This window comes from Candoia aspera, chromosome 3 (assembly GCF_035149785.1).
Source record: "Candoia aspera isolate rCanAsp1 chromosome 3, rCanAsp1.hap2, whole genome shotgun sequence".
NCBI lineage: Eukaryota > Metazoa > Chordata > Lepidosauria > Squamata > Boidae > Candoia > Candoia aspera.
Genome location: NC_086155.1, coordinates 61,974,548 through 61,988,691, shown reverse-complemented (window position 1 = coordinate 61,988,691; position 14,144 = coordinate 61,974,548). Strand labels below are relative to the sequence as shown.

The 14,144-nt window shown below is 36.7% G+C and overlaps 1 protein-coding gene across 1 annotated transcript in view; it reads left to right on the top strand.

Annotated features, from left to right (window-relative positions):
• LOC134493401 (BEN domain-containing protein 5-like) overlaps window positions 1–14,144 on the top strand; it is a 552,314-nt gene that overhangs the window by 448,663 nt on the left and 89,507 nt on the right. Inside the window, exon 6 of the mRNA XM_063297909.1 lies at window positions 6,224–6,263. Coding sequence (XP_063153979.1) covers window positions 6,224–6,263 — 40 coding nt within the window. The remainder of the gene's footprint in view (window positions 1–6,223; window positions 6,264–14,144) is intronic.

Sequence of the window (14,144 nt, the reverse complement as noted above, 5' to 3'; positions counted from 1 at the left end):
TCCACATAAATTGCTATCTTGTAGTTTTCTGCTATCTTTTAACATTCTTTACTGATCTTGTTTCTGAAGTGCCATATACAAAAACAATTTAGTGTTTTTCTCTCTTCTCACCAAGTACCAGGATTCAGCATGCACGGTTGCTTAAAGCAAATTCAAAAGTCACATTGAAGTAAGGAATTAAATATTCATTTACTCTTATTAAGAAAAATAACTGAAGCATTTTCTCTTACCACAATATATTTATAATTTAAGCCAGATTATCACAGCCCCCTTCTCCACAGTCTGTTAAGAATCATTTACTTCAGCAAATTTGTCTTATTTGAGAGTTATACCACCACTGTGGTAATGAGTCATTCCCAATTCGTCCTCCACCATAAACTTGCTATTCCTTATAGCAGGCTTCATATAGTGAACTCTTTCAATGTCAGTAATTATTCTTTGGGGTTACTCTTGAATGGGCCAGAAAGATATTCAAAGCGAAGAAAAGCTTGGCCTACTGTAGGCTGAGTGGCCCATGGCATGTGGTTCCAGCCCCTGTTTTGTTGCTCTGTTGCAATCCCAGATTGCACTCCTGAAATTTGGTGGCAAAGTGATCTCTTTGGGGCGCTATAACATTTTGCTGTTTATTATTTTAGTATTTAGTCAAAATATTGATAGAAAATGACATGTTACGCCTCTGCAAAGCAAAACACATTGGTTTGCATGGTCCCCCCTCTGAACTCATTAAAAAAAGCCAAAAGAAATGTTCAGCTTAATACATCAACATGTTACAATACTTCAGAGGCTGGGAAATATATCAGTTGCAGTCCCCAAACACAAAAAGTTATCTGCCCCTGAAATTCCCAAACAAACTGCAAGAATAAGTCCGCTTTGATGTTTAAGAACAAGTTATCTGTGTATATGGTATTTCTCCAATTCCATCTAAACAAACAAAAAAACCTTATACATTTAGGGAGAATTTGACTCTGATTACTTATTTTAAAACGTATTTTAAAAAACCAGTGAATCATTACTGTCTCTGGCAGAGTGTGATTTCTTTCTCTCTGAATACTATTTTAATATTTGTTGGAATAGCAGGTGCACATATAAATAGTATATTATACAACTCAGATGATTGCATAATATACTATTCCTGAAATTTCAGTGCAGAATATCCAAGTGGCTTTCACAGCAAGCTATCATGATGGAGAGTGAAAGCATTGCACAATGAACAGGATATATTATGAGTGAACACAAACTTCTGACGTCAAGCAATATCTCCAAGAACATCAACCAATAGAAAAATACAACAAAAGAAAAATGAGAGGGGTTTGTTTGTTCGTTTATTTGGGGTTTTTTGAATCAGAGAAATCACAGGAATTTTGCAGCTAAGGTTAGAATACCAAAAAATAATTGTGGAAGACTTCTGATAGAGGCTAATGAGGTTAAAGGAAGATGGAATGAGTATATACAACTCCTGACAAATGGGATTATGTATTTGTTTAATATATACAAGAAATATATTACAAGAATATCAATATTTCAAGACGTGAAAGCTCGAATCAAAACTGAAGGCTGAAACACTGATAATATAAGTTATATAGATGACACCATTTTTAAAATTAGAAGTAAAGATGCAAGAGAGCAATCATTGTGAAAAGAATCCCTGATAATGATAAGTACTTCTAAGATAAAGATAAGACCAACCTACATGCTTAGTGAATTTAAGGATGATGGTAAAGAAATTAACATAGTAGACCGTTTGTTTTCTTGAGCTCAAAACAGATAAAGAGGGTTAGCATGCTAGAGTGGATTAATTTTAGGGAGGAAGGGAATAACAAACCTAGCCAAGATCATACAGGATAAGGATATTTTAATCACATCAAAGTTCAAAATAATTAAAGAAATGGTGATAATGAACACCAAGAAAGAGTAAGGTAGAGGCCTTCAAATTATGGATTTGAAGAGGATTATTAAGGGCACTTGTCCGGCTTTTTGGCTTTGAAATGGAGATGAGCACTGCCCCCTAGAGTCAGACACGACTGGACTTAATGTCAAGGGAAACCTTTACCTTCACTTAAAGAAGGACCAATCAATCACAGTTGGATGAAATGAAAGCTGACTGGTACCTTGATGGAATAATCAACAAGCAAAAACTCACATACTTTGCACATGTGACACGAGTGGATAATGGACTGGAAAAATTATTATGCTTGGCAAGGTTGAGAGAAGTAGATGGGAAAGACAATGGATTAGATGGATGGATATGATCAAAGAGATTATCAGAATATCCTTGGAGGTGGTACAAATTTGTTACAGAAACAGAGCAGGACACCAAATATTTGTCCATACATTCAGGAGGAGTTGAGCTTGATGTACCTATATGAGTAGTCTCTATGTATCTTGTAGTTAGTTCTCAACTCTATCCCCTCCTAATAGTAAATAATTAAAGTGTCTGTGCTGTTTAAATAAAATACAGAATGAAGACTAGTGAAAAGTTTTAACCCAGATAAGTGTTAACAACATTATTACTTTATTTTAGATGATGAAATTATATAGTTGCAACTAATAAGAAAGAGAAAGGAAAGTGTGAATTGGTGCTGCATTACATGAACAAAGAATTGTATTTTTTTTAAACTGAAAAAGAAGATTAGTTGGTGACTTGAGTGTGATATTTTATGTTTTAAATTACCAGATTATCTGCTTTAAAGGGGGATTGATACAGCCTTTTTTTTCTTGGTCAAAGCATAAATCCAAATTTCACTTTAGAAAGAATTAACTATGCTCTCTCATAAATATTTACTGAAAGAGATAAAATAATGTCATAATTAGCTGAACTTAATTTCTCTGTATTTGATAGCTTCACATCTTTGTACTTATTCTGGTTTCATAAATGTGCCGTATGAAATTGCCCAAGAAACTGCAGAGATTTACCTATAATGAAGTGTTTTGAAAAGTCCAGAAGGCTGTCTATTGCATTCAGTGATTGATTTATGTAAACTAAATTATATCTAAGTCTGCTGTTTCAGATTTATATTCTACTACTTAGATGCATTTCAAGGTCTGTTGGGATTCTCTGCATGAAGCTATTAACCAATATTGGAACTATCCCTCTGAACTCACAATGAATAGAAGTCTGTCTAATCTATCCCTTGCCCCAAAGAAGAAGCTGTAAACCCTGGTATTTGATATATATAATATTCTTTGACACAAATGCATTGTGAAGAACTTAACAGTAGACCCCTAATTCTCAGAATTTAGAGAGTGGGGGAGAGTCAAAAGAGTGACTGGCCCAAGGTCACCCAGCTGGCTTTGTGTCTAAGGTGGGACTAGAACTCACAGTCTCTCGGTTTCTAGCCCAGTGCCTTAGCCAAACTGGCTCGAGCCAACATAGCTTTGGTTATTATTTCTATTTCAGTAAATTGGATAGTGTGACTCCTGGTGGCTATGGTGCTAACTCAGAACACAGATTTTAAATGCAAACAAAACAGATAATGGGTGGAGGGCAGGGCAGTAGTCAGATGTTGACTTTGGCACTTTTCAGTAGATCAGCTAGAGGATGCATTTGTGTGAGTGCCCTGAGAGTGAGAGCCTGACTTCAGCAATGAAGCAGGTTCTATTATTATAAGAGAGAGGAGATTTATTTACAGGAAATACATTATAGGGATAGGCAAAGCCTAGCACCTAACTATATCCTATCAGGAGGACAGTCCAAGAGCATGTGCTCCATGTGTTAGCCTTGGCACAAAGGGAGAAAGAATTATATTAACCATCTCTGAGCCAAAGAGCAGGCAGAGTGATAGACAGACAAAGAACTCAGATCTATAATCCTTAACTCTCTATCTATACCCTACTGCTCCCTTGTTCTCAGTGAGTCATGAGGTCCTGAAGAGTCAGTGCTGTTGGATCCACATCTCTAACAGAACCAACAGCCTCTTGTGGCATTGTCTGTGTTTTCAGGTCAGCATAAATGAAGAAGACTGTGGTAAATTGAAAGTGTTTTTGAAAAGTTAGGGAAAGCAGTGGCAGTGGGGAAAGGACCTTGGATTTATTTTGCAGTACATTAGATATTATATTGGTTTATTCCTGGAGAAAATCTGTGTGGCTGCTGAGACCAACACCAGCTTGATGGCAATCAATCAATACTGGTTTATAATTTGCCTAGTGCTGATAACACCAGCAAGTTAATCCTAGTGCTGATAGTGTCAGCAAGGTGACGGCAGAGTTTTCATTACAGAAGAAAACAAGTCAATGAATTATATATTATTGTTATTGTAAGTGGGGACTGAGTCCTAATGCTGTGCAGGACTTGGGATTCAAAGGCAAAAGGGTGGTTTGGAGTTCACGTAGGTGCAAATGTTGCACTTGTGTGCAACTGCTGAAAGCAGCTGCACCTTTTCTCTGGATTGTGCGACTGCCCTCCACAGCTACCATGTGATCCTGGGAAAGGACATAGTTGGCTTTAGGAGTTGCAGACAGGTTGCACCTTTTTGCCTTTGAGTCTGAAGTGCTGCATAGCCCTCTACCTTGTCAATGGCTTTCTTATAGCATCTGAGAATTATGTTCATTCACTGGATAGCATTTTGATTGCACAAATACTGCAACTTTCAATCTGCATAGATGAAACTGAGAATGAGCAGAATTTGGCAAAAGGAGAACTTTTTAGTTTAGTGTTCATGAAGGCATGCTTTCCATCCTGAGGGACTTCCAAGTGTCACTAAAAGAATAGAGACAGCATAATGATGAGAATTAGATTAGAAGAGGATCAATAGGCCTGACAATAAATGAAAGCAACACAGACATTATTGAACAGATGAGGAAAGATAAATTAAAGTGGACGGTGTATTCTATAATGCCAGTGCTACATAAATGTAGGACCAAGAGAGTTTAGAAAGAACAGTAAGTATTAGGAGGCCTAACAGAGAATAGTAAATGGCAATTAAACATTAATATGATAATATAAAAAGGGGAGAAACAAGTATATAAAGTTTTTAATTGTTGATTATTTATTTGTTTATTTGTGGGTTTCTATGCCGTATTTTGAAACAAATATTTCTGCAAGGCAGCTAATAATAAATATTAAAACATTTTCTCTCCCTGTATTTCTGGCCTGGGGGCTGTACAGAGAGGTGGGAAACTAAGGATCCCTCAAATTCCAAACAAAACCCAGCATTTATCCTATATGCAGTTGGGGTATCCTTGGAGAGTAGTCCTATGGCTTGCTGGAAACTGTCTAAGGCTAAAAAAGCTGTAAGAATTGTGATATATATGAAGACTTGAAAAAAAATAATTCTGCTTTGTTTAAAACAATTATTAGTATGTGAGAACTGCATAATTTTTGGCACTCAGTACTTGTAAGGAGTTGACCCTATTGGATTGTTGTGGCAGTGGAGACTACGTTATTCATCATTGTAGAAGTCAGACTACATTAACTGCTTTGAATTTGTAGTAAAAAAATTGATAATTTGCATCAGATTACTTTGACATGCGTGCTACTATCATAAATAGGTATGAGGTAATGTATAGCTACCCAGGAAATCTAGATAGGGTTAGAATATGCATTTTGGCATAATGAATCAAATAAATAAATGAATGAATGAATGAATGAATGAATGAATGAATGAATGAATGAATGAATGTAAAATTTTTGGCTGAAGTATAATAACAATAATCACCTGTCAGGAATTGTTTCTAATCAACATCACCAATTTGCAGGAAGAGCTGCAATAAAATTTGCAAAATAAGTAATCTGGGAAAGCAGCAAGTGCTTCTTTCCTTCACTTTTTAATTCACTTCATTTCATTCATTCTACAGAGATGCTCGTATATAGATATACTGTACATACAGAAAATACAGCTAAAATTAAAGAGAGTTCAAAATAAGAGTGTTAATTAAGGCTACTTGAACAGGGCCACAGAATCCTTCACATCAATTCCATTCTGTAAGTCATTCCACATTACTCCTTTGTTGATGTGTTAAATGCTTCCTTTGTTTGAAGCAGGAACAAATCTAAACAGAGGTGCATGTGTGTACGTTCCTCACCAACTTAGTTACTAATACTCTAAAAACACAAACCAGAAAGCATTCAAAAATCTATGCTAGACACACATGGCTTTCATAATGTTGAACCATGTAACTCGTAAGTAATTCTATTGCAAATGTCAGAACAGTGCCTTTGTACGTCTAAGCTGACCTAGTAAAATTAGTTATCTTTCAGCAACTCCTTTTATCTTTTGTTTTTCAGCAACAGCGGCAACTTGACCTCTTGACTATAACCAACCCTGGTGAGTAAGGAACAAGGCTCAGTCTTTTTTCTGTTTTCTTAAAGAGATGGTTGTCTGAATGTGTCTCTTTATCCCTTCCCTGACATGCAAAATGAAAAGCACTGTTCCCCAGAAAATCTTTAACATAATAACAACTGACAGCTATATTGTGCTTGGTAAAGCCGGGGGCAGTTATCCTTTCACAGAGCTGCCTCTTCAGACCTTTACTCTGTGAATTTGAGTGTTGATATTTCTGTAAACCTCCCAGGGTTATCTTAGTGGTATGTCTGCAGGGTAGATACACTATAATTCACAAGGTATGTTCAACTATCACAGAAACATTCTGTTTAACTTTCTGCAACAGTAATCTTCAATATTTACTAGAAATCAGAGGGAGCCTATATTACTTTTCCATACTGTTGGCAAGGGAGAATTTCTAGCATGATTTGGAAGATACTTTAACTTTGTTTAAAAAAAAAAGCTTCCAAAATCCCATAGTGGGATATATGGCTTTTGTTAAATATTACTTATTTAATATGGTGAGTTTAATCAAGTTACTAACTGTTCTGGTGTAGCTATTTCTTGGTTTTCTGGCAAGTGCTCAAAGGAGCAGAATGATTTTTGTGGGATCAAGGTAGGATGACTCTTGTCATCCAGCAGTTACTGTAAATGCAATGGTTCCAAGTTGTTATTGTCATTGTAGCTAAGGAACTGTGTGGACTTAAATGTTGATACTGAAGTCAACACTGATAGCTCTTAATTGGATACTAAGGCTAAGATCGAGAGATCTCTTTTAGGTGAGACCAAGCATATGTGCCAGATCACAACTATTTTGAATTAATTTTCAGTTTCAAAATGGATCAGATGTGTGACAATGGGTTCTTGAGTTCTCTGGATTGAGACTGTTCTTTAAAGGTGTAATAATTGCATGTGTGGTATATGTCAGTGTTGGAATTTAAATCCTGTTTCAAATATCTAATGCAGATACTTCAAAAAAGAAAAGTTACAGCTGGTCATGTGTGAATGGTGTAATCATGAACCACTGGTCATACTGGTTAGGGATTCTGGGAGTTGTCATTCAGCAACATTTGGAGCACAATAGATTTCCCACCTCTAGTCCATATGTACTAGTATAAATATGTTAGATAGACTAGGAACTACTTAGCTACTAAGTACTGAATATATAATTTTTGTTCCTTTATCTAGGTAATTCCTGCAGCTCAGATTCTACTGTCAGCTCTATTATATTAGAACAGAGGAACAAATTCATGCTAAAATGTTTATGAGAATTCAAACTATTGATGCTGTAGTCAGATAATGAAACAGTAGAAGGAATTGCTTTTTCTCTTCTCTAAAAATACCCAGTTTGCAATCAGAATCTGGGAAAATGTGATGATGGTTTATTATAAATCATCATTATTAAGATTTAAGAGAGCATTGTTTAAACCTATAGTTGAGGACATAGCTCAGTGACAGAGTGTCAACTATGCATACAGCAAGTTCTAGTTTCATTCTCTGCCATGTCCAGAGATCAGTCATGAGAATTACAGGAAAGAACAGAATGCAGGTCTCCCAATTCTTAGGAAAGATACAGCAAGTCAGGATATTCACTGCTCTACTAAGTGGACAGAGTTTGGCTTCATTTAAGTTATTTTTAGATTATATATATATATATATATATATTCGCAAAGAAAGAGCAAATAGTAGAAATGTACAACAGAACAGCCATTTTGTGTGTTGGGACCTCAGAACAAAGCACTAATGTTCTAAGAGCTGTTTTCAAAGTGAGAACATTTCCCCCCATTCTTGAACAAAAACTGGTTATATTGAGCAGTATTATTTAAAGTGTTCTGGCTCTGTTGGGCTATTTCTGGTGCCTCGTAATGGGGCTTTGTGTGTATGTGCGCGGGCGTGTTTTTTCTTCCAGACAAGAATAGCAAACAAAGACTTACAGGATATCCCTCCTGCTATTAACTTAGACTGGATGATATGACGTAGGGGTGGTGTAGGGAGGAGAAGCCAGCAGTTTTGTAAACACATGACTCAGGGACCAAACAGCCATCTTGGATTCTGTACTGCTCCTGGGGAGAGAAAGCAAAGAGTCTTTCCCCATTGCTAAGTTATACTGCTCTCCATTCATGCTTGAGTCTGCAGAAAACAATAGCAGCATGAGATTTGCTGTCCCCATCTAACCCCTATCTTGCCTCTATTGTTTCTTTCCAGTCAAAGTCAGTCACCTCCACAGTAATGGGTGATAAAACTTAACAGATTTTATGTATCTCGAGACTGCTCTTGGGAGGGGGGAAAACACTACTTTAATGCTGGTACAGCTCAGAATGACTTAAAACTGTAAAGAGATTAAGGCAGTGTTGTGGGGACATGGTGGTAAAAGGATGTTGCCGAGTCATGCCTAGGCCGTAGTGAGGTGCAGGTGGAGAAAGGCCAAAAGAATGCTGCGACCAACTAACCAACTGTGACTGATGTATCACTGCCTTAGGAGCTTGGCTGGTTAACTCCTGGCTGCCTACTTCAGGGAATTCTCCCACCCCCTCACCCCATTTGAACAGTCTCTTAATGTGTTTTTGTTTCAGTTTATCTCCTGTGGTTTGACTCTGGATTGAACTCAAAACTGCCTAGGCTGTATCCAGCTATTAGCCAAGACCTCTCCCTGTATTTTCCAGAGCGTGCACTTGTCTGCGCGGTGAGCTCTCTGCCAGCCTTTCACCTTGACTAAAGTACTATTTATGAAAAAACGACTTATAAATTGAGCAATGTGTTTGCTCAGTCCCAAAACACAATATTCTCTGTTTGTAGAAAGCTCTGGTATGTCCTTTTATTCTGGAGAGGAGATAAGAGGATCTTTTTGGGTCCTACCCCTTTGTAGTTCTGCTTGAATCTTACCTCTGGCCCAATTTCTGTACCCCCTTCTCATTCGGGTCCTCCACTTCTGTCAAAGATCATAATGACTTCTTTGGTGGCAACTGCAGAATCACTTTCTTTTACTGAGGCTTGGGCACTGTTTCCTCTGCTGCTGAAATACCTCGACTGATTTCTGGTATTCTGTTAGTACTTGGTTATCAAAGTACTATGTAATTTAACTATATGTGTGGCAGGATCAAGGATTCTGTATCCTCTGCAGCTCATCGTATAACCAATAAATATATATTCATCACATCTACAGTCTAGTTCGCCCCTTTATTTATTGGAACATAAGCTTACTTCAGACCCAAGCACTGTAAAGTGCTTAACATTCACATTGCTTCTCTGCCTTTAGTGGGCAATCTGTTTTACAAATAAGTTGCAGTCAAACTGCTTCTCCCCAGTTTTTAATATTCTAGCAATGAGAAGCAGACTTTTTTTCATTTCCAATACTGTTCTGCCTGTTTGTTTTTTCTTTCTTTATATATACCATTTTGTTCTGTGATATACGGAAGTGCTATATTTCTTCACGGTCTAAGGCCTTTGAAACAATGAGAGGGCAGCAATTTTGTAGGGGATAAAGGGAGATATTCCATGGCTTAAGGACCACTTTACATTCATGTCTGAGGTCTCCTCTCCAACACAAAAGAAAGCCCAATGCTTTCCAGGGAAGATTCCTAGAGTTACATCAGATGTTCTTTTGTCTTGAAAATATCAAGAAATAAGCTTTAGCATGAGAGGTAACCACACCTACTTCTCATCTACCACTGAAATGGATTCAGAATGTGGCAGAAGGAATAGGTTTTGGACTCACTGAAGAAATACTTCTGCTTTATCCAGAAGCTATTGTTTTTGATTGAAGTTGTCTCAGAATGGACAAGGAAAACAATGGTTACTGCAAGAAGTATAGAATTACCTTGTGTCTTATGGTTTGTTTGTTTGTTTGTTTGTTTGTTATCACTGAATTTAATGTAGGTTCTTAGGTAAGTAGCACCACAAGTTATTTATTTTCTGGGGCTTCTTCAACAGGATCATTGCCAAATACTTAATTTGGGGAGCTGACTGCTGGATTGGAGCTTCATTCAGTTTGTGATGATTTTTCCAGATACTCTTATTCAGGTCTATGAAAGGGAGTCCATGGATAGGCTTTTACAGTAATATATCTGTAACATTTTGAACATCTAGTGCACTTCCTTAAAAAAATTGAAGTTGAAGTTAAGAGATCACCTCTATTTTATTAATTTGTAGCTCACAAATGGATAACTCTCAGCTGGCTTTAAGTTCTGATTTTGACCTGTTAAATTATGTTACAGATATTGTTCTTCTGCATTGCTCAGTTAATTTTCACTGGTTAGAAAATAATAAGCTCACCCTCTTAGACTAAAATGAGATGGTATGAGGGCTGTACTGTACTACTGTGTTGATTGAAGGTTGCTTTGCCACATAATATCATTGCTTTGGAAACTGCCATATAAAATTAGATAAGAAGTGCTTTAAAATGTGGTCTGAACAAAAAAAAAGTAACTTACATTTTCTGAAAAGCCATTCCCATTACTGTCTTGATTGTTCTGTCTGCTTCTTACTAATTGAAGCATGAAAATAATATGAACTCAAAGTCATGAAGCTATAATATACCTATTAGTAAAAATGATACAGGGTAATAAAATGTGACAGAAAGTTGTTCTCTACTGAAACTCATGCTCTAACTCTTCTTGATAATCCATGCTAATTAATACTACATTGATTCTGATCAAAGTATACGTCAAGGGATCCTGACTGGGTTTTCAAACCGTCTTGAGTTATTACTGTTCATGTTTGTTGGTGAAAGCTTCACAGCCTGTTGTGTTTAAAAATGGACCCCTAAATATCTTCTTAATAAAGGCTGTCTCCAATGAAGGAAAAAAAGGAGAATGCCCTGAGCAAGACAGCAAATAAATTAGTGAGTGGGGAGTTATGTTAATCTGTTTGCAAGGTTTAAAACAGCAATTCTGGAGACAATGTTCTTTGCTCAACCTATTGTCAGTTGGGAGAAGAGATTAGTTATCAAGGCTAGTGGATGGTTAACACTGATATTGTGTATATTTACACAGAAGCAAGTCACACCAAGTAAAAAAGGACTTACGTTTCACTCTTTGAAAAGTGCCCATAGGACTACTGCTTTAGTACTAATGAATCAGTACTCACTGGTTGGGTTCATGCAACACACTTAATGCAGTCAGCCATCAACCCATCATAACTTCTTACTGTTGATTCTAGGGTCACACTAATCTGGTCAGAGACCATTATTTTGCGGAATACAAATGCTGCCTTGTATCTCATGAATCCTTGCACCAGGATTACTGTCTTACAGCAAATTTATGTCATTTAATTTTTTCCCCCTGCTTTCTGTACTGCTAAACATACAGGAATAAGCACTATTCAGTTTTATTTTTAATTCTGTTACAAGAACTGCCAGTGTTAAAGGAAGTGCTCAGTGAGTTCTGTCATGCCTAGATGATGGTCAAAGGCTTGTTTGTGATCACCAGCCCCATTACCTGCTGCTCTGCTTTGATGAAAAAAAAGTAACAATGGTTGATTCCCCCCCCCATTTTTAAAAAACAGTAACTTAGCTGTGACCTAAATACTCTGTTACAAATACAGCAACTTTTTGTTCAATTGTTTCATATGATAAATCCAAATGTATCTTGACAAATAATACTCTGTTCATAATATTTGGTCAATAATTCTATTCTAAATGTTTATTCTGTTGTAACATTGCTTCTCATTGGTGCTAGTAAGTCTGGACTGAAGATACATGATTGATTGATTATGTGCTGTCAAGTCAGTTTTGACTCTTAGTGACGACATGGATTTTCTCCATGACGATCCGTCCCTAACCTGGTGTTTCAGGTCTTCCAATGGTACACTCATTGCCACTCTAACTGAGTCCATCCATCTTGCTGCTGGTTATCCTCTTCTCTTTCCTTCCACCTTTCCCAGCATTAGAACCTTCTCAAGAGAGCCCAACTTTCATTTCCATAGAGTGTCACAGGGAATACAGTTGCTTGTTCTATTCTGATCTTTGTAGGTACTGTATATTTATATTATGGCATCTGAATATCCAAGAATTTTTCCAAAGGTTTCATGGTTGCCTTACTAAGTTCTATCCTGTGGCATATTTCTTGACTGCTTGTTCCTTTACTGTTGATGGTTGATCCTAAAAGGCAGAAGCTATCCACCACTTCAAAATCTTCATTATCAGTTCAAAGGCTAGCTGTTGTGCCTGTTGTCATTAGTTTGGTATTCATATTTAATTTTAGTCCCACTGATTTTTATTGCTAGAGCATGCAGATCCTTTGCATTTTTGGTTATTAGAGTAGCGTCATAGTTCAGGTTATTGATATTTCTTGCTCCAGTTTTAAAATCATGCTCATCTTCTTTCAGTCCAGCATCCCTTAATATATATTCAGCATACAGGTTAAATAAATAAGGGGAGAGTTGTACAGCCTTGTCTCACTCAGTTGCCAACCTGGAGCCAGTCTGTTTCACTGTGTTCTGTCTGTACTGTGGCTTCCTAACTGTATATAGGTTTTGCATGAAACAATAATATGTTCTGGGATTCCCATTTTTCTAATGAGTTCTAAAAATATGTCTTCCCAGTAGTGTCCATAGGTGGTCAAAACAGGCAAGATAGTGGATCATGGTCATGATCCCAACCTCAAAAGAAATATTTACAAAAAAACAAATCCCTTTGGCTCAGCCTTAGTTTTAAATACTTCTTTCCTTGAAATTGAGGAAACGTGCAAGATTAATGATTAATTTACTTTTTTGGGTGTACAAAAATAGTATAATGCACACACTGAACACTTGGTGAAAGGGTAAGCTATGCATTTAATGAACTGATTAATTCAGTTAAATAAGTCAACTGATTCTGGGCATATGAATGATTGGACAGGGAGGAAAGGTTTAGTGGGTGATCAAAGCTCAAATATCAATTGATATTTGGATTTTAAGTATATGAATATTCATGGCATACAGTGTCTGTTTTTTGTATGAGGCATCATAGAAAATCAGATTCTTACACTGAAAACATGGGTCATGGATTTTGATAGTCAGGGCTGGCCTGAAATATTTTGCTGCTTGAAGCAAAATTCATGATGCACATCCCACTCTTACTTTAACATTCATGACAGGAAATCATCCAACACTGCTTTTGAGTGCAGCAGGTTAGCATAAACAGCATGGCACAATCTGGTAGAAGACCTGCAGCACCTAATCTCTGCTCTTTAGCACTTACTGCCCGAGGCAGTTACTCATTTGGCCTAAATGATTGGAATGGTTATGAAGATTTTGTGGGAATAGTTTATAGCAGATAAGCATGCAGAGAAAAATAAAAATAATAAAGCAATTTACGAAAGGATTTCGGGAGACTGATGCTTTTTTTTTTAAGAAGAAAAACTTCTTTAAATAAATTACATTTAGCTAGAAAATCTGAATAGCTGATTTAGCTGTACTCTAAATAAAGGGATGAAAGGCTCTGTATCATGGAGACTCTGGCATGTTATCTACTAGTTTACCAGAGAAAGAGGGGACTGGTTTCATTAGAGAAAAGACAATATTTACATTTATTGCTGACTGGAAACCCCTTATGGACCTTTTGCGTAAAACAGAAAAAAATGAACTTGTGATCTATGGTTTTGATGATTAAATAGAATAGATTACAGAAAGAAGGGAGTCATGATGTAACTTTAGAGAAAGAGGTACTGTAAATCTACAATTGTGCTTATAACTGCTGTAAAGAAGATTGGAAGCCACATTTTATATCTTTCCTCTTTGTTTTCTATTTTTCTTCTACCTTTTTTCCCCTTTTTTCTTTTTGAACTTTACTTCTGTCCTTTATTTCTTCCTTTTTCTTTTTTCCTTCTTACTGTATTTTAGTTTGTATTAATTTTTACTCTTGTTTTTAAAACGTTCAATAAAATTATATGAGAGAGGGAGAGGGAG